At 46.0% G+C, this 20,031-nt stretch overlaps 1 protein-coding gene across 2 annotated transcripts in view; it reads left to right on the forward strand.

Moving 5' to 3' along the window:
- Nucleotides 1–20,031, forward strand: part of SLC13A2 (solute carrier family 13 member 2) — a 53,086-nt gene that overhangs the window by 20,983 nt on the left and 12,072 nt on the right. Inside the window, exon 2 of one of the 2 annotated variants that reach the window (XM_082372732.1) lies at nucleotides 10,834–10,982. The exons of the other annotated variant lie outside the window; for it this stretch is intronic. Within the exon in view, the coding sequence (XP_082228858.1) occupies nucleotides 10,881–10,982 (102 nt within the window). The 5' untranslated portion in view covers nucleotides 10,834–10,880. The remainder of the gene's footprint in view (nucleotides 1–10,833; nucleotides 10,983–20,031) is intronic. 2 annotated transcript variants of the gene reach the window in all.

Raw genomic sequence — 20,031 nt, forward strand, 5'->3', positions numbered from 1 at the left:
TTTATTTATTTATTTATTTTTGGCTGCGTTGGGTCTTCATTGCTGAGCGCGGGCTTTCTCTAGTTGTGGTGAGCGGGCGCTACTTTTCGTTGCGGTGCATGGGCTTCTCATTGCGGTGTCTCCTCTTGTTGCGGAGCACGGGCTCTAAGCACGTGGGCTTCCGTAGTTGTGGCTCGCGGGCTCTGGAGCGCAGGCTCAGTAGTTGTGGCACACGGGGCTTAGTTGCTCTGTGGCATGTGGGATCTTCCCGGATCAGGGGTCGAACCCGTGTCCCCTGCATTGGCAGGCGGATTCTTCACCACTGTGCCACCAGGGAAGTCCCGTTATGTGTTTTTTTCACCATAATTTTTTTTAAAAGCTGGGCATGGAGATTTGGAAGAAGAGGGACAGGCTTGCTGCTTGGCTTGCCACAGAGAGTAGGTTCTTGCACCTAAATGTGTCTCAGGTCCCTTTTAGCGTCAGAGCACTCCCTGGATCCCGGCTCAGCCTCCAGCAGCCAGAGCACATGGGCAGGGCCAGCTCTGGAAGGGTGACCCCTTATCTCCTCTTTATAATCTTCTTTTTTTTTTTTTATTGAGGCATAGTTGACTTACAATGATACCTTAGTTTCAGGTGTACAACATAGAGAGTCTATCTTTTTATAGATAATGTAAAGTTATTATAAAATATTGGCTATATTCCCTGTGTTGTATATTACTTCCTTGTATTTTTTTTTTAATGAAAGGAGAGATAAATTTTACTTAGGTAGTAATTTTACTACTATTTAAGCATTAAAACATTTATGGAAATTTATTAGTTAAAAAAAGTTGTTATTTATTCTCCTACAATATTTTTATTTAACATCTGTAGGCTCTGTATTTCTTTTTTTAATTTCTTTTTAAAATTTTTATTGGAGTATAGTTGCTTTACAATGTTGTGTTAGTTTCTGCTGTATAACAAAGTGAATCAGCTATACATACACATACATATCCCCTCTTTTTTGGATTTCCTTCCCATTTAGGTCACCACAGAGCATCAAGCAGAGTTCCCTGTGCTATACAGTAGGTTCTCATTAGTTATCTATTTTATACATAGTATCAGTAGTCCGTACCTTTTTTATTTTATACCTAGTAGATTGTACCTCTTAATCCCCTTCCCTTATCTTGCCCCTTCCCTCACCCCCTCCACACTGGTAACCACTAGTTTTTTCTCTGTATCTGTGAATCTACCTCTATCTTGTTATATTCCCTCATTTTAAAAAATTTTTTAGATTCCGCATATGAGTGAAAACATACAGTTTTGTCTTTCTCTGCCTAACTTCTTTCACTAAGCATAATCCCCTCCAGGTCCATCCACATTGTCGCAGATGGCAAAATTTCATTCTTTTTTTATGGCTGAGTAATATTCCATTGTACATATATACTGCATCTGTTTTATAAATAACACATTATCTGTTGTCTTTTTTTTTAATTCTTGAATTTTATTTTATTTATTTTTTTATACAGCAGGTTCTTATTACTCATCAATTTTATACACATCAGTGTGTACATGTCAATCCCAATTGCCCAATTCATCACACCACCACCCCCACCCCCCTGCCACTTTCCCCCTTGGTGTCCATACATTTGTTCTCTACATCTGTGTCTCAATTTCTGCCCTGCAAACCGGTTCATCTGTACCATTTTTCTAGGTTCCACATATATGCGTTAATATACGATATTTGTTTTTCCCTTTCTGACTTACTTCACTCTGTATGACAGTCTCTAGATCCATCCACGTCTCAACAAATGACCCAATTTCGTTCCTTTTTATGGCTGAGTAATATTCCATTGTATATATATGTACCACATCTTTTCCATTCCATCTTTATCCATTCGCCTGTCGATGGGCATTTAGGTTGCTTCCATGACCTGGCTATTGTAAATAATGCTGCAGTGAACACTGGGGTGCAGGTGTCTTTTTGAATTATGGTTTTCTCAGGGTATATGCCCAGTAGTGGGATTGCTGGATCATATGGTAATTCTATTTTTAGTTTTTTAAGGAACCTCCATACTGTTCTCCATAGTGGCTGTATCAATTTACATTTCCACCAACAGTGCAAGAGGGTTCCCTTTTCTCCACATCCTCTCCAGCATTTGCTGTTTGTAGATTTTCTGATGATGCCCATTCTAACTGGTGTGAGGTGATACCTCATTGTAGTTTTTATTTGCATTTCTCTAATAATAAGTGATGTTGAGCAGCTTTTCATGTGCTTCTTGGCCATCTGTATGTCTTCTTTGGAGAAATGTCTATTTAGGTCTTCTGCCCATTTTTGGATTGGGTTGTTTGTTTTTTTAATATTGAGCTGCATGAGCTGTTTATATATTTTGGAGATTAATCCTTTGTCCATTGATTCGTTTGCAAATATTTTCTCCCATACTGAGGGTTGTCTTTTCATCTTGTTTATGGTTTCCTTTGCTGTGCAAAAGCTTTGAAGTTTCATTAGGTCCCATTTGTTTATTTTTGTTTTTATATCCATTACTCTAGGAGGTGGATCAAAAAAGATCTTGTTGTGATTTATGTCAAAGAGTGTTCTTCCTATGTTTTCCTCTAAGAGTTTTATAGTGTCCGGTCTTACATTTAGGTCTCGAATCCATTTTGAGTTTATTTTTGTGTATGGTGTTAGGGAGTGTTCTAATTTCATTCTTTTACATGTAGCTGTCCAGTTTTCCCAGCACCACTTATTGAAGAGACTGTCTTTTCTCCATTGTATATCCTTGCCTCCTTTGTCATAGATTAGTTGACCATAGGTGCGTCGGTTTATCTCTGGGCTTTCTACCTTGATCTATGTTTCTGTTTTTGTGCCAGTACCATATTGTCTTGATTGCTGTAGCTTTGTAGTATAGTCTGAAGTTAGGGAGTCTGATTCCTCCAGCTCCATTTTTTTCCCTCAAGACTGCTTTGGCTATTCGGGGTCTTTTGTGTCTCCATACAAATTTTAAGATGATTTGTTCTAGTTCTGTAAAAAATGCCATTGGTAATTTTATAGGGATTGCATTGAATCTGTAGATTGCTTTGGGTAGTATAGTCATTTTCACAATACTGATTCTTCCAATCCAAGAACATGGTATATCTCTCCATCTGTTGGTATCATCTTTAATTTCTTTCATCAGTGTCTTATAGTTTTCTGCATACAGGTCTTTTGTCTCCCTAGGTAGGTTTATTCCTAGGTATTTTATTCTTTTTTTTGCAATGGTAAATGGGAGTGTTTCCTTAATTTCTCTTTCAGATTTTTCATCATTAGTGTATAGGAATGCTAGAGATTTCTGTGCATTAATTTTGTATCCTGCAACTTTACCAAATTCATTGATTAGCTCTAGTAGTTTTCTGGTGGCATCTTTAGGATTCTCTATGTATAGTATCATGTCATCTGCAAACATCTTCTTTTCCAATTTGTATTCCTTTTATTTCTTTTTCTTCTCTGATTGCCGTGGCTAGGACTTCCAAAACTATGTTGAATAATAGTGGTGAGAGTGGACATCCTTGTCTTGTTCCTGATCTTAGAGGAAATGCTTTCAGTTTTTCACCATTGAGAATGATGTTTGCTGTGGGTTTGTCATATATGGCCTTTATTATGTTGAGGTAGGTTCCCTCTATGCCCACTTTCTGGAGAGTTTTTGTCATAAATGGGTGTTGAATTTTGTCAGAAGCTTTTTCTGCATCTATTGAGATGATCATATGGTTTTTATTCTTCAATTTGTTAATATGGTGTGTCACACTGATTGATTTGCGTATATTGAAGAATCCTTGCATTCCTGGGATAAATCCCACTTGATCATGGTGTATGATCCTTTTAATGTGTTGTTGGATTCTGTTTGCTAGTATTTTGTTGAGGATTTTTGCATCTATATTCATCAGTGATATTGGTCTGTAATTTTCTTTTTTTGTAGTATCTTTGTCTGGTTTTGATATCAGGGTGATGGTGGCCTCATAGAATGAGTTGGGGAGTGGTCCTTCCTCTGCAATTTTTTGGAAGAGTTTGAGAAGGATGGGTGTTAGCTCGTCTCTAAATGTTTGATAGAATTCACCTGTGAAGCCATCTGGTCCTGGACTTTTGTTTGTTGGAAGATTTTTAATCACAGTTTCAATTTCATTACTTGTGATTGGTCTGTTCATATTTTCTGTTTCTTCCTGGTTCAGTCTTGGAAGGTTATACCTTTCTAAGAATTGGTCCATTTCTTCCAGGTTGTCCATTTTATTGGCATAAAGCTGCTTGTAGTAGTCTCTTAGGATGCTTTGTATTACTGCGGTGTCTGTTGTAACTTCTCCTTTTTCATTTCTAATTTTATTGATTTGAGTCCTCTCCCTCTTTTTCTTGATGAGTCTGGCTAATGGTTTATCAATTTTGTTTATCTTCTCAAAGAACCAGATTTTAGTTTTATTGATCTTTGCTACTGTTTTCTTTGTTTCTATTTCATTTATTTCTGCTCTGATCTTTATGATTTCTTTCCTTCTGCTAACTTTGAGTTTTGTTTGTTCTTCTTTCTCTAGTTCCTTTAGGTGTAAGGTTAGATTGTTTATTTGAGATTTTTCTTGTTTTTTGAGGTAAGCTTGTATAGCTATAAACTTCCCTCTTAGAACTGCTTTTGCTGCATCCCATAGGTTTTGGATCGTCGTGTTTTCATTGTCATTTGTCTCTATGTATTTTTTCATTTCCTCTTTGATTTCTTCAGTGATCTCTTGGTTGTTTAGTAACGTACTGTTTCGCCTCCACGTGTTTGTGTTTTTTACATTTTTTTCCCTGTAATTCATTTCTAATCTCATAGTGTTGTGGTCAGAAAAGATGCTTGATATGATTTCAATTTTCTTAAATTTACTGAGGCTTGATTTGTGACCCAAGATGTGATCTATCCTGGAGAATGTTCCATTGGCATTTGAGAAGAAAGTGTAATCTGCTGTTTTTGGATGGACTGTCCTATAAATATCCATTAAATCTATCTGGTCTGTTGTGTCATTTAAAGCTTCTGTTTCCTTATTTATTTTCACTTTGGATGATCTGTCCATTGGTGTAAGTGAGGTGTTAAAGTCCCCCACTATTATTGTGTTCCTGTCAATTTCCTCTTTTATAGCTGTTAGCAGTTGCCTTATGTATTGAGGTGCTCCGATGTTGAGTGCATATATATTTATAATTGTTATATCTTCTTCTTGGATTGATCCCTTGATCATTATGTAGTGTCCTTCCTTGTCTCTTGTAACATTCTTTATTTTAAAGTCTATTTTATCTGATATGAGTATTGCTACTCCAGCTTTCTTTTGATTTCCATTTGCATGGAATATCTTTTTCCATCCCCTCACTTTCAGTCTGAATGTGTCCCTAGGTCTGAAGTGGGTCTCTGGTAGACAGCATATATATGGGTCTTGTTTTTGTATCCATTCAGCAAGCCTGTGTCTTTTGGTTGGAGCATTTAATCTGTTGACGTTTAAGGTAATTATCGATATGTATGTTCCTATGACCATTTTCTTAATTGTTTTGGGTTTGTTTTTGTAGGTCCTTTTCTTCTCTTGTGTTTCCCACTTAGAGAAGTTCCTTTAGCATTTGTTGTAGAGCTGGTTTGGTGGTGCTGAATTCTCTTAGCTTTTGCTTGTCTGTAAAGCTTTTGATTTCTCCATCGAATCTGAATGAGATCCTTGCCGGGTAAAGTAATCTTGGTTGTAGGTTCTTCCCTTTCATCACTTTAAGTATATCATGCCACTCCCTTCTGGCTTGTAGAGTTTCTGCTGAGAAATCAGCTGTTAACCTTATGGGAGTTCCCTTGTATGTTATTTTTCATTTTTCCCTTGCTGCTTTCAGTAATTTTTCTTTGTCTTTAATTTTTGCCACTTTGATTACTATGTGTCTTGGCGTGTTTCTCCTTGGGTTTATCCTGTATGGGGCTCTCTGTGCTTCCTGGACTTGGGTGACTATTTCCTTTCCCATGTTAGGGAAGTTTTCGACTATAATCTCTTCAAATATTTTCTCGGGTCCTTTCTCTCTCTCTTCTCCTTCTGGGACCCCTATAATGCGAATGTTGGTGCGTTTAATGTTGTCCCAGAGGTCTCTTAGGCTGTCTTCATTTCTTTTCATTCTTTTTTCTTTATTCTGTTCCGCAGCTGTGAATTCCATCATTCTGTCTTCCAGGTCACTTATCCACTCTTCTGCCTCAGTTATTCTGCTATTGATTTCTTCTAGTGTAGTTTTCATTTCAGTTATTGTATTATTCATCTCTGTTTGTTTGTTCTTTAATTCTTCTAGGTCTTTGTTAAACATTTCTTGCATCTTCTCGATCTTTGCCTCCATTCTTTTTCTGAGGTCCTGGATCATCTTCACTATCATTATTCTGAATTATTTTTCTGGAAGGTTGCCTATCTCCACTTCATTTGGTTGTTTTTCTGGGGTTTTATCTTGTTCCTTCATCTGATACATAGTCCTCTGCCTTTTCATCTTGTCTATCTTACTGTGAATGTGGTTTTTGTTCCACAGGCTGCAGGACTGTAGTTCTTCTTGCTTCTGCTGTCTGCCCTCTGTTGAATGAGGCTATCTAAGAGGCTTGTGCAAGTTTTCTAATGGGAGGGACTGCTCTGTTGTCTTTTTGGCAACAGCCATTCTGACAGGTGTGAGGTGGTGTCTCATTGTGGTTTTGATGTGCATTTGCCTGATGATTAGTGATGTTGAGCATGTTTTCCTGTGCCTGTTTACCATCTGTATGTCTTTTCTCATGTGCCTGTTGACCATCTGTATTCAGGTCCTCTGCTCATTTTTTAACTGGGTTGTTTGGTTTTTTTGATATTGAATTCTAAGAGTTCTTTATATATTTTGGATATTAACCCCTTATCCAACATATCATTGGCAAATATCTTCTCTCATTCAGTAGGTTGCATTTTCATTTTGGTTATAGTTTCGTCTTTACAGTCTTGATTGTGGTAAAAACCCATCCACTTCTTTGCCTTGTTGCCTGACCAGTGACCTCTGTCTGTCCTATCTGAAGATCCAGGGACCAGCTTCAGAACATGCTGGAAGGAGGGCTTGGCTCTCTGGTATGAACCTTGTAAATTATCCTATGGACATCTCATCTACTCACCCATCCATCCATCCACCCATCTATTCATCCATCTACCCATCCATTGTTTCAAAATGTATTTTTTGAGTATCAGCTCAAGAGGCTGAAGAGGTGCATATGGACACCCATACAGACAGACCCTGCCTTCATGGAACCTACTCTGGTGGGGGATGTAGGGAGGTTAACAGGAGAATAAAATGCAGTGTGATATATGCTGTGATAAGGTCTTCTAGCACTAACTTAGGAGCAGTGCAACTACAACTGCTTTCTCTTTCACTCTGTGATAAGAATTCACAAAGGAAGTTTAGTTTTAGGCTGAGACTTGAAAGATTAACAAGACTTAACCAGTAAAGTGGGGAGAGAGATGCAGGGAGAATGTGTCTGAGAGAAGCAAGGGCATAGACAACTCCCTGGAGATCGTAGAAAATGCAGTTGAGGATCTGAAAACAGTTGAGCCAAGGAAGGAGTGGTAAGAGCTGAGGCAGAAGAATGCAAGGAGAGGATCTTGTAGGGTTGTTTAAGCACCTTGCAAGGTGCTGAGGGGGGATGTGAACATGTATAAGACAAAATGAGTGGACCCAGTTTGAGAGGCAGTGGAAGACAGGGGAAGAGATCAGAGCAGACAACCCTCACACCCTGTCTTCTCTCCTCCAGGCTGGGTAGTCTCAGGTCTTACAAATCATTCCTGGGGCTCCCTGCTGTGTCCAGCCATCCCTGTCTTTCCAGGTCCACTTAGGTTGTACCCCTGTGGGCCCCAGGCCCAACCTGCTCAACACAGTTCCTCAGGGGCCTCTGTCTGAATGTCTGGCTCCCATGTCCAGGTGTGAACTTCCTAAACCTCACCTTTGGGCCACAGCCTCAGCCCCGGCTCTATCTCCAGCTTATCTGCCAACTGCTCCTGAGGATAAACCGGTTCTTGTGAGCCAGAAACCATCTCCTCTCACCTTAGGGCTTCCTCAGCTATTCTCAGATGAACTTCTCAAGGAGGGTCAATGGTCACAGGGCACTCCTCCCTGAGATAGTGCTGACGCCTGTCACCCAAAGGGTGACAAGGACTGAAGAAGGAGAGTCACAGCACCTGCCATGAGTTGCTCATGGTCCATTAGGGGTCACAGAAACAAGAATAGTTATTTATAGCATTAACTGAAGGGAAAGGAAATGGGGCAAATGAGAACTGAACTAAGCCTGGTAGAGGAGGGCCCTGCCTGTGATTGCCAGGCAAGGGAAAGTTCTTGTAACACACGTGATAGATGGAGACTTCCCGCCTTTGAGACGAATTAGTCACTGATGGGGCCTGGCTGCTGGGGACGTGATAGTCCCCCTACACCAGTCCGCAAAAGAGAGTCAGCAAGAGTCCCAAGAGTCTATGACTTTGAAAGGGGCTGTACGTACAAAGCCGGGGGGTCTCGGTGAAAGAGTGGTCATCTAATTTGCAGTCAAATGCTCCACCACTGAGCTATTCCCCCACAGGAGCCATCTAATTTGGAAAAATTGAGTTTTGTCCCGGCACCATCACAGGGGCCCAGGGCCTGGAGGGTGGGCAAAGAGCATGGATGGTCTTGGATATGAATCAGGTTCTCTCTCAGCTCACACGCTGTGTGACCCTGGCAAGGGACTTCACTGCTCTGAGCCTATATCACAGGGTTGGTGTGGAGAGTTGGGTAAACTGGGAAGCAGATTACACACCTAGTGGATGTTGTTCCTCTGGGGGAGGCTCAGCCCTGCTCCCCTTGTGGCTCCTCCAGAGCCACAGGCCAGGGGAGAGGCCTCCTCCAAGGGCGAGACAAAATCAGAGAATGTCTTAAGTCTCTGAAACCCTTTGTCTCTCCCCGTGCTTCTGGACTCTTCCTCACCTTGCCCTGGGCAGGTGTCAGGTTGGCTTCGTGGGAGTGGAAAGACCATAAATAGCCTGAATGGGGGCTGGGCGGGGGGGATGGGCTGGGGTGGGGTGAAGCAGTCTGTTTTGTTGCACTGTAGCTTCCCACCCAGCCTGGCCCCAGGAGCCCTTTGACCTGGATCCATGCATAGCTCTCTGCCCACCCTGCAGAGGGCACTAAAGTCAGGCCAAGGTTGGGTGGGGGTCTGTCTCACACAGACCTCATTGGCTCTAGGAGAATCTCATTGGCATCGCCGCCCAGGCCAAGCTGCTGTACTCCCTGGAAACGTGGTCACCAGCTCTCAGACCTGGTCCCACACACCCACTTTCCAACCACTCAGAACCTTCTTCCTTTCACATCTTTGCCCAGGCTGTGTTGACTTCCTGAAACCATCTCCCTGAGACACCCTGCCTTCTTGTCCCGGCACACAGATCATCACACTTGAATAATCAACAGAAATATGGATTGAGCTTCTACTCTGAGCTGTTTGGGGTGGGGAGGTGGGAGGGTAGCAAGAGACAGAGGCTCTGGGTAGATATATCCACACACTCCATCCTCCAGGTCTTGGCTCACTCTTGCCGCTGCTTGTGGTCATACCTCTGTCACCTTGGGGCCAAGTTAGACTCAACCTTCAAGTCTTCACTGAGGTGTCACCTTTTCCAAGAGCTTTTGCTCAATACTCCTACTGTTTCCTTTCACCTGGAGTTGCCATACTGGTTTGGACCTCCCCAGGGCACTCCTAAAGCATGTTTGAATTCTGGCTGGCTTGTGTCTTGGGGCCTCGGTTACCCCAACTGTAAAATGGAATAGTAACACCTAACTCCTGGTGTGGTTGTACAGAGTAAATGAAATAGTAAACTAATAAGCTTGTACTGAATGCTGAACAAATGTTAACTATTACTAGCAGCATTTTAATCTCTCTGCATCCTTAACACCGAGTCCAGGGCTGATGATATAATCAGTGTCAAATACTTGTTTGGTGGATGGATGGATGGATGGATGGATGGATGGATGGATGGATGGAGAGATTAAATGTGTTTCCAAAATATAAAACAATCTTTGCCAGTGTTCCATGGGAGCTTGGGGTTGGGAGTGGGGGCCAGGAAGAACCTACAAAAGTGAACCTTTACTGTATACCTATCATACATCAACACATCAACAAGGAAGTGGCTGTTCCCAAATTAAGTCAGTGCAGAGGGCTTCCCTGGCGGTCCAGTGGTTAAGACTCCGCACTTCCAGGGCAGGAGGAGCAGGTTCAAGCCCTGGTCGGAGAACTAAGATCCCACATGCTGCACAGCGCAGCCAAAAAAATAATTGTCAGTGCATCACACAGCACAGAGTGAATACGAGTTGGTCAGTTCCAGTGGCTCTGACAGTTTCCTTGATACCTGGAAGGAGAAGGGCTTGCTCCAGCCCTTCCCCAGTCCTAGACTGGAAATCCCCAGAGGGCAGGATGTTTCTGGAGGCTGGGCTGCCCCACCCAAGGCCCTGTATAAACTGCTCAGAGAACTCCTCTTTGGAGGAGTAAGAGGAGAGAGGGGGCCTGGGCTGGGGAGGGTGCTCTGGGTCTTGCTCTGTGGATGCCGGCTGTGGGGCTTCCCAGGCACCCTTCCCTCTCCTGCTCCTTCCATATTCAGCACTTAGTAGCCCACACACAGAAGGAATTAACTCTGGGCTCAACTTCTTGAAAGAAACTGAAGGCTTTATTCCTTGATCTTGCCCTCCTCCTTTTCTTTGCAAAGTCTTCCTGATCTTTACACTTCCTGCAGATCCCTCTTCCTTACTCTCACCTCCCGGACTCCAAAAACACTCTGATTGCCAGGGTGGGTCAATGGTTAACCCTCCAGCGGCTTTATATAAGCCTGCCTAGCCGCCTACCTGCTGCACTGTCGGTCCTGCAGTTCCCTGGATCTGGAGGGTGACCCGGCAGCCCACGTGGATCCACACCATGGCCACCTGCTGGCAGGGCCTGTGGGCCTATCGCTTCTACCTGATTGTATTCTTCCTACCCATTATCCTGCTGCCTCTGCCCATCCTCATCCCAACTAAGGTAAGGACGTGGGGTCCTGGGCACAGAGAAGCTCCAAGGGAGCAGGGGAGGGGCCGTCTGGCCCTGGGGTTGGGCATCCTCAGGACCAGCATCACCCACTCATCCCTCCTAGCCTGACAGCCTAGGCTGTCACCTCCTGGTCCTCCCGAGGCCTGAGGACTAAGAGGTCAATGGGGGCTTTTGTTCGGCACCCAGTAGTAGGAGCCCAATGTGAATTGCTTAGGTGCACTTGGTATCTACTCCCTTGGGAGGCAGGAAACCAGCTCCGTAAAGGAGGTGCAGATGGAAGCAGTTGAGGTTGATTGGGAGGGTATGATCCGGGCTAGCTGCTTGAGAGGGAAGGAAGGGGATTAGGAGGAAGCTGGTCTCAGGCAGTTTGTGCAGTTAAGAGTACAAACAGAAAGAGAAGGCACTCACCTGTGATCCCAAGAGCTAAGTCTCCTGCGGAGGAGGGGTGGGAATTGAACGAGGAGATCCTGACAGTGGGCAATACAGCTGCACACCTTGAATGGAGGGGCAAATGCCACTGCTTCCTGCCCACCCCCATGCAAGCAGCAGGAGTCATAATTTCGGCTCTCATTTACTGGAGCCCCCACTGCATACCCTGTACCATGTACCCAGGAACACTCTCTCCCATCTTATGAGGCAGGTCTGACTCCCATTTTACAGATGGGGAAAGTGAAGTCAAGTCATCCAAAATCCCAGGGCAGATCCTGTTTTCTGGAGGTCAGATAGTATACACTTTGGGGCCCCCCTTGTTAGTAAAAGAAGACAAAATTATGAATCTAAAATTAACACGGGACTTTGGGAAGGGTAGGTCCAGGAGGTGGCCTTGAAGTCCAAGCTTCACAGGAAACCTCCCTCTGGCAAGTGGCATAGTTAGGCAGTGGCAGAGCTGGGGGTGTGGCCGGGCTACAAAGCCTGTGCTGCCTGCCTCCGGAAGGCTGAGACCGAATCCTGGCCCTGGCCTCACCCCACACCCACCGCCCCACCCTCACTTGCCCATTGAGCCATTTGCTTCCTTTAGTCACAGACAGGGAAATCGAGGCAAGATTTTTGTTCAAGGTATCCCAGAAGGGTAAGGAACTAGGGAGGTAGTGGCACAGCTCCTGGTAGGTGACAGGGCCTGGCTGACCTTTGAGATGACCCTCATCCCATGCCAAAGCCAGTGGCATCTCTATGCTAGGGACCCATCAGATCAGTTTCCAGACAGGCTGAGCCAAGTGTGTTAATCCCGGAAGGAAGGACAGACAGGAACTGTGATTCCCATTTTACTCCCCAAGAAGGTACAGCCCAGAAAGATTTAGAAACTTGCCCTCGGTCACTCGGGAAAGCCTGAGTCAGTATGAGAAGCCAGGCCTCCTTGTGGGAGTGCGACGTGTCAGAAGCCCCTGTCTTCCCTGTGCTGTACCCCTCCCTGCCACCTGCTTCCCGCCTACAGACGTTGTCTCCCCTGTCCTGATTCAGATGAACTGTCCCAGGTTCCATCTGTGGAAGCCAGCCCCTCCACTGGGGCCCTGGATACCAGTCCCTCTAAAGGACTTTGCTCCTGTAATTATCCTCTCCTCTCCTGCATCATCAACTTTTCCCTCTTTGCCTCATCTCTCCCATCAGCATGCAAACAAGCTCTAATCCCTCTCACATTAAAAGACAAACAAACCCTCCTGCAGTCCCACAGTCCCTCCACAGATACCTCCTTTCTCTGCTCTCTCTCACAAAAGGCCTCAGAGACTGACTACACTACCCGTCTCTCCTTAGACAGACAGCTCCAGTCTCCAAGACTCTACCTACCAAGGGCTCTTGTCAAGTTCCCATCAGCGTCCGTGTCACCAAACCCCTGTTCCATGCTCGCCTTCCTCAACCACTCGGCAGCGTTTGTCACAGCTGGTCACCTCCTCTTTGCTATGCTGTCTTCTTTTGGCTTCTCCTGGTTTTCCTTTACCTTTGACCACTTTTCCTGGCTCCTTCTCCCTATCCTCACTCTCCCCCAGGTGATCTTCTGTTGTCTCCTGCCTTAAAAAGCATCTCTATGCTGATGATTCCCCAATCTGAAACCCCAGCTCTAATTTCTAAACTTGTGTTATCCAACTAACACTGGACACCTCCCCGCCGAACATTTCCTTTCACGCAGCGTGCACGTTGGCATATCCAGATCACAACCCTGATTACTCATCTCAGCTGACGCCCCCCGTGATCTTACTCATCAAGATATGGTTCAACCGTCCACCTCAGAGCCATTCCTGATGCCTTTCTTTCCTTCACTTCCACAAGCACCAGCAGGTCCTGTTGACCAGTGTTTTCGCCAAAAATACACTGAATGGAATCGCTTTCCACTACCTCCACTCTGGTCCTGGCCGCCATCATTTCTCTCCCATCCCTACTCCTCCCCAGACCATTCTTTTTTTTTTTTATTGAAGTAGAGTTGATTTACAATGTTGTGTTAATTTCTGCTGTATAACAAAGTGATTCAGTTGTACATATATGTACATTCTTTTTTATATTCTTTTCCATTATGGTTTATCACAGGATATTGAATATAGTTCCCTGTGGTATACAGTAGGACCTTGTGGTTTATCCATTCTCTATATAATAGTTTGCATCTGCTAACCCCAAACTCCCAGTCCATCCCTCCCCCACCTCCACCTCCCCCTTGGCAACCAGAAGTCTGTTCTCTACGTCCCCAGACCGTTCTTCACCCAAACTCCAGGATGATCTATTCCAAACATAAGATCACTACCCTGCTTAAAACCCCACATAGGCTTCTCGTCAAACTTAAAATAAAATCCAGACCTCTCAGGGTAGCCACGAGTCGTCGGGGGCTCCTGCCCCGTATCCTACCTCTTATTTGCTCTTCTCCAGCCTCTCTCTTCCTCAAATTGCTCATCTTCCTGCCTGCAATGTTCTTCTCCCAGAGGCCTCCCTCTCACTTCTTACATGTCAGCTGAAATCCACCTCCTCAGAAAAGGCTTCTCTGAGCAGCACCAGTCATTCTTTATTACAAACACCTGTTATTTAAAGGGCTTTCGCTCTCTGAAATGATGTATTCCTTTATTTTCTATTTATTCTCTGACCCCCCCTACATTAGAATGTAGGCTCCGTGAAGGCAGGGACTTTGTCTTTTTCCATGCAGAACCCCCAGTACCTGGCACATAGTAGGTGTTCAACAAATATTTGTCAAATGAATGAGTGTGGGCAAAGAGGGCCCCGTTGTGACTTTCTGCTGAGTCCCTGCTCTCTGCAGTGGGTCCCGAGCTTACCTCCATGCCCCTGGGCCCTGAAGCGGGAAAGAGGAGGCCCAGACTAGGCTCACACCTGTGTCCACATAATACTTGTTGACATTTCTTCAGTATTTTTTTGTGTGCTAGTCATTGTACCAAGCACTTCAAAACACTAACCCATTTATTTCTCGCAATAACCTCTGAGTTACTGTGAGGTTACTACTGTTGTCTCCATTTTACAGACATGTAAATTGAGGCCCAGAGTGATAAAGGAATTTGCCTCAAGTCCCAGCTAGAAAAAGGCAAAGTCTGGACTGGAATCTGGCCTTGGCTAAGGCTGTCTAAGGATGCAGAGTCACCACTTGAGCCATCTACCGTCATGTCCATCCAGCCGTCAGCCAATCCTTCCACTGTCGTTCAGTCTGGGATGTCTGTCGAGCTCTTGCTCTGTGCTGGGGGTTACCAAAAAGGAATACAGATGTTCTGTCCTCAAGTTGCTTTCAATCTAGAGGACCACGTGTTCATGCCACACGGAGTATAGCCAGAAGTCTGCAGGAGCTCAGGGGAGGGAGAAAATCCTTCCAACTGAGTTAAGGGAGAATCTGAGTTGGGCCTTGAAGGCTGAGCGAGATTTCAACAGTCAGAGGCATCAGTAGAGGGCAGGCCAGGTGAAGGGAATGGCAGGAGCAAAGGCGTGGGGATTGGAAATAGTAAGGAGTGTTTGAGGAGTCAGCAACAGAATCCTAGAAATGCCCATCGCCCACTGGGGGGTCCCAGTGGTTGGGGGCCAGTGAGGCCTGAAGTCTTCTCAGTGCTTCCCCAACCCTGCAACCAGATACCAAAGAAGCACCATCGGTGTGCCAGAAACCTTACATCTACTCATTCACTCATCCACTCATTCATTTATTAGGGAACAAGTATCGTGTGACAGGTACAGTTTAGGTGCAGAGGGTGGGAGGTAGGATTCAGGGGAATTTGCGATCCTGGGGGTGCGGGGGTGTGTGGAGGGACACACAAAAAGCATATACTGTCCATGCAGTGAAAACCATACAGCAGGCCGTGACTATGGCTTGGGGAGGGGCTGCTGTAGATGCGGTGATCAGAGAAGGCCTCCTGGGGTGCTGATATTTCCCCTAGGACCTGACTGGCAAGTAAGAGCCAGCCAAGCACAGCTCTGGGCCAAGAGCCGTCTAGGCAGAACACGTAGTGCAAAACCCAAGGCCAGGGGTGAGCTTGGCAAGGTGGAGGGATAAATGAGGCCGGCACGGCATGTGGACCTGAGCGAGCAGAAGATGACTGAGGTTAAGTTTAGAGAGGTAGGGAGAGGCCAGCCAATGTCAGCCCTATAACGTCGGGGAAGGAGTGAGGATTTTATACTGAGGGTCACGAGGGATAAATACTTACTCAGAGGTCAAAGAGCTAGTAAGTTAGAGTCGAAAATGCAAATACCTCCCAGGACCCAAAAGAATCATCTGTGAAAACTATCTGCCCGTGGTGTCATGTTCGCCGGAACAGAGCTTAGCTGAAATCCAGACTGTATTTACAGTAAGAACAGAGGGCAGGATTTCTTACTCTGAATCCCCTGCATTCCTAGGATATAAGAACAGTAGGTGTGTGTGTGCACATGCACTTTAAAATCTGTGTGACTAAAATACCCTTACTGCAAGCTATTCCTGAACCCCAAAGACAGACCAGGATTACGGGCATGAAAACTGTGCAAGGAATTTGGACCTCGCTTCCGGGGCCTGCCTCTATCTTCCCTGATAAACAATGCTTCCCTGAACCCTCTGCCCCTTGTCTGAATTCCGGGCCCCCGGAAAACACAACACAGTGTTTCGGGCATCGTGTAGATGCCTGACTTATTTCCATAGACTACTTCTCCTGTTCATGAGGGCCTTGGTGTTCCCACCAATGAAACAGGAACGCGGGGTGTGTCTGGTCAACACCCCCAGGGCAGTGAGGTGTGGTCCCTAAGTGTGGCCTCGATCAGCACTGGACCGCGTGAAGTCTGGTTTTCTGGCCTCTGAAGGTCCTGGGAGTAGGGGCCAGCCTCCAAATCCAGGGAGATCCCTGGAGAAGAGAGAGAAGGTTCCCCAACTCGAACTTCACCCCCAGATAACCAAATCATGTCCACACTTCCAGCACCTGCTAGGTGAAGGTCAAGAATGGGAAAGCAAAGGAGACTCTTTAGCAGTACGGTTTCCTGAACGGAATTCAGCAGCAGGGCCCAGGGCAGTTGTAGGGCTCAGATGCACAGGAGTGCGGGAACGCTTCTCTCATCAACTCCCGCCTGCTGGTTTGCTCTTTAGGGGACACAGGCGGGCCTGGCCCTGGTCCTGGCCCAAACTGTGATGTCAGGACTCTCCCCCGCACTTTTGTTTTCTCTGACACTCAGACCCATTGTTTTCCCCTTTGGCCTCTTAAAGCAGAAGATGATGCAACAAACGCATTCACGTTAAGGTGCAGAAGTAAACAAAGATCACTCAAATGAGATCAGGCGAGGCTAGGAAGGGAATCAGCCTCCATCCTTGCTTTCGGCAGAGCCTCAAAGGCAGGGGGTGGGGACGCTTTAGAATGGAAAGAGGGAAGGCTTCAGGTGTGCACTGACTGGAGGTTGTTGGCAGGGGGAAGCTGGAGGGGGGCTAATTAGAAGTGGGGTATCCTCTCTGATTGTTACGAGAGCACATTTGCCTTTCGCTGATTAGTCCTGAGTTGGAAGTGGAGGTAGCGAGTGGGGATCGAAAATTAAGGAGGCTGGCAGTCATTGAGCAAATCCTGCCCATTTGGGGTCAGTTGCTAGGGAGGTGGTGGTTTGGCTACAGGGCTGTTTGCTGCAGAGATTGTAGGACATATATTTGCGTATGGACTGGCCATTGTCGCCTTTTATGTTTAGTCTCTCAAAGGTATTCGGCATTTGGATGGGCCTATTATTCCTGGAATGAATATCACACACACACACACACACACACACACACACACACACACACACACACCCAGACCACTCTGCACCTTCTTCCCCAAGTCCTGTCACATGGCTCCTCTCCTTGGGGTCACTACGCACCTAGACACTCAGGAAAGGCACCTGGAGCTTTCCTCCGCCCACCCGCCCCAGCAGCCATCACTCAAACCCTCTGTCTTCCGTCTCCTAACATCTCTGGAGTCTGTCCTCTCTCTCCATCTTTACTGCCATGACTTCTCTGAGCCCCTGTCGTCTCCCCACTGGATATCCCAGCATGGCCACCTGTCACCTCCCAGCTTCTATGTCTGCCAATCCACCTGCCACATTATCGCAGGTGTAAGCCCCCTATTTTCATCTTGAGGTGACTGATTTATTTAATTAGGTGACACATGCACATTGCACAAAGTCGAACAGCACAAAAGAGTGAAACATTTCCTTCTGTGATGAATGTAGACAACAAACCGCGATAGTAAAGAGCGATATTTTTGACTTTGCCACCAGTAGGAATCAGAGATATTTTCAAATCGTCTGAGAGCTGTTGCCAATCCCTTGACATATTATGTTAACCATGACTTTGAAATGACAGTAGCCATTAGCCAGTGAAGAGCTTAGTAGTTAAGAAAGAGTCACATTATATCACTATCTTACCCATTTTTTCATATTTTAATAACTGTATTTTGATATAATTGGTTTCCTTTGTAATCCTGTGCATTTTATTTAATGCATTTAAAAACATTATTCTAAGAAGGAATTGGAAGGCTTCATCAGGCTGCCAAGGGAATCCTGGTACCAAAAAAGGGTAAGAATCCCCGAATCAGAGATTTTCCTATGGGTATACAAACACCTGTGGACACATTTTAAAAAAACACATATGGCAGCATCAGCGTAATCTTTTAATAGAAACCCTCACCTGACCGTGTCACCCTCTTGGTTTACAATCCTTCAAGGGCCTCCCGTTTTCACCTTTGTCTTCCAGATAAAGTCCTAGATTCCTCTCACGGCAGGCAGGTGAGGCTCTTTCCGAGCATTACATCACTTACTCCACAAGAATGTATCTTGATCTTTTATGCCTCATTCCGTTCCCTCTGTGCTTACTCCCTCACGCTAACACCTTTTGACCACCCACAGAACTCCTATTCATCCCTCAGTACCCGCTCAGTGTGCCCTCTCTGGAAGCCTTCCTCAGCCCAGATGGAGGGAGGCTCGGAGAAGGGGCCCCTTCTCTGGGACCCCATTCTCTGGTCTCTCCTTTGCAGTGGTGCTGGCTGCCACCCAGGGCCTTGCCTCACTTCGCAGCAGCATCCCTACTTGCCAGGTGCAGAGGGGCAGTGGGAGTAGCCCCCCCCCGGGGCTAACCTTCAATCGCCAGGACGAATAAAATGTGACACCTTTGAGACTGTGGGCGTTTTCGCTGCTGCCCAATGGCCACAGGCTGCTCTGTGCCCGTAACAGGTAAAGGCCGTGATGCCCACAGGTCCCCACCCTGCCCACACCCAGTGTCCAGAGTCTACCCTGGATTCCCTGACACCACCATCTTCATCTGTATGTCACGCATCCACCCTGGTTCCCCAGCAGCCCGGGAGCAGGTTTCTGTGCCAAGGCCAACCCAGCCATCGGCTCACTGCCATCTACACTCCTTTACAGCTTAGACCTTCGCAGTCACACCCCTCATCCTCACAATAACCCAGCAAGGAGGGTGTTTCTCTTATTCTCATTTGTAGAAAAGGACCCTGCATAAAAGACAGTAATGTGTGTATAGTTGGAAATGCTCAATATTTCTTATCAAAAAAAAAAAAAACCCAAAGCTGAGAGAGGTTAAATAGCTTGCCCAAGGACATGCGGCAATAAAGCTGGGCCTGGGCACTCAGGTTTTCTGACCTCTGACCCTTGTTTCCTATCACAAAAGAAGAAAGTTGCCAGCCTTGGGGTTTGGAAGCCATCTGAGGCTTTATCTCTTCTCTTCATTGTTGGCTTTACCAGGCAGCCCGCCGTGACTACGGACCAGCCCACACAGGGCACTCAGACCCCCTGAAGGCCGGGGCCAGTTCTGATTCATGTCTGTACCCCAGTGTCTGACATTCCTTCACTCATTTATCCAGTGTCAGCTCCGTAGAGGTGCCAGGCACCCTGCTGGTGTGAGCAGAAACAGACCCAGACCCTGCTCCCTGGAGAGTATGGTCTGGCGACAAAGGTTGATATTCATCATGAGAAATTCGTGAAAGCAAATGTTTAACTACAGACCGTGATGAGTGCTCTGCAGAAGAGGTACAGGGGCATAGGCTGTGAAAAATGGGGACTATACTCCTGAAACCCACGGAGGCTTCCCTGGAAAAGGAATATTTGAGTTAAGATCTCAAGAATGAGTAGACATCAGGTGAGCAAAGTGGGGAGGGAAGAGAGGAGATTAGATACAAATGCCCTGTGGCTACAGGGAAGATGGAGCGTTTGAGAAACTGGAAGAGGGCCACTGTGGCTGCACCAGAGAGAGCAACGAGGAGAGGCACAGACCAGCCCCCAAATTTTCCTAAGAGCAGTGGGAAAGCCTGCAGGGATTTGAGCTGCTTTGAGGTGTGTGTGTGTGTGTGTGTGTGTGTGTGTGTGTGTGTGTGTGTGTGTGTGTGTGTGTGTTGAGGGGCAGGGTGTGGATTAAACAGTTTTGTGCCTCAAGATCACTCTGGCTACAGCAAGAAGAGATTTCAGGGGCAAAAGAGGAAGCTACGAGGTGAATAAGGAAGCGCTTGCAGAAATCTTGGTAACAGATGCAGGGGCTTGGACCAGGCTATTGGCCCAGAGCTGGAGAGAAGTAAAGGGGAGCATTGGAGGTGTTGAACCAGCAGGACTGGAGACCTGGAGCAGAGAGGTTATTTGTCCA

This window comes from Balaenoptera borealis (assembly GCF_965194805.1).
Source record: "Balaenoptera borealis genome assembly, chromosome: 20".
Lineage (NCBI taxonomy): Eukaryota > Metazoa > Chordata > Mammalia > Artiodactyla > Balaenopteridae > Balaenoptera > Balaenoptera borealis.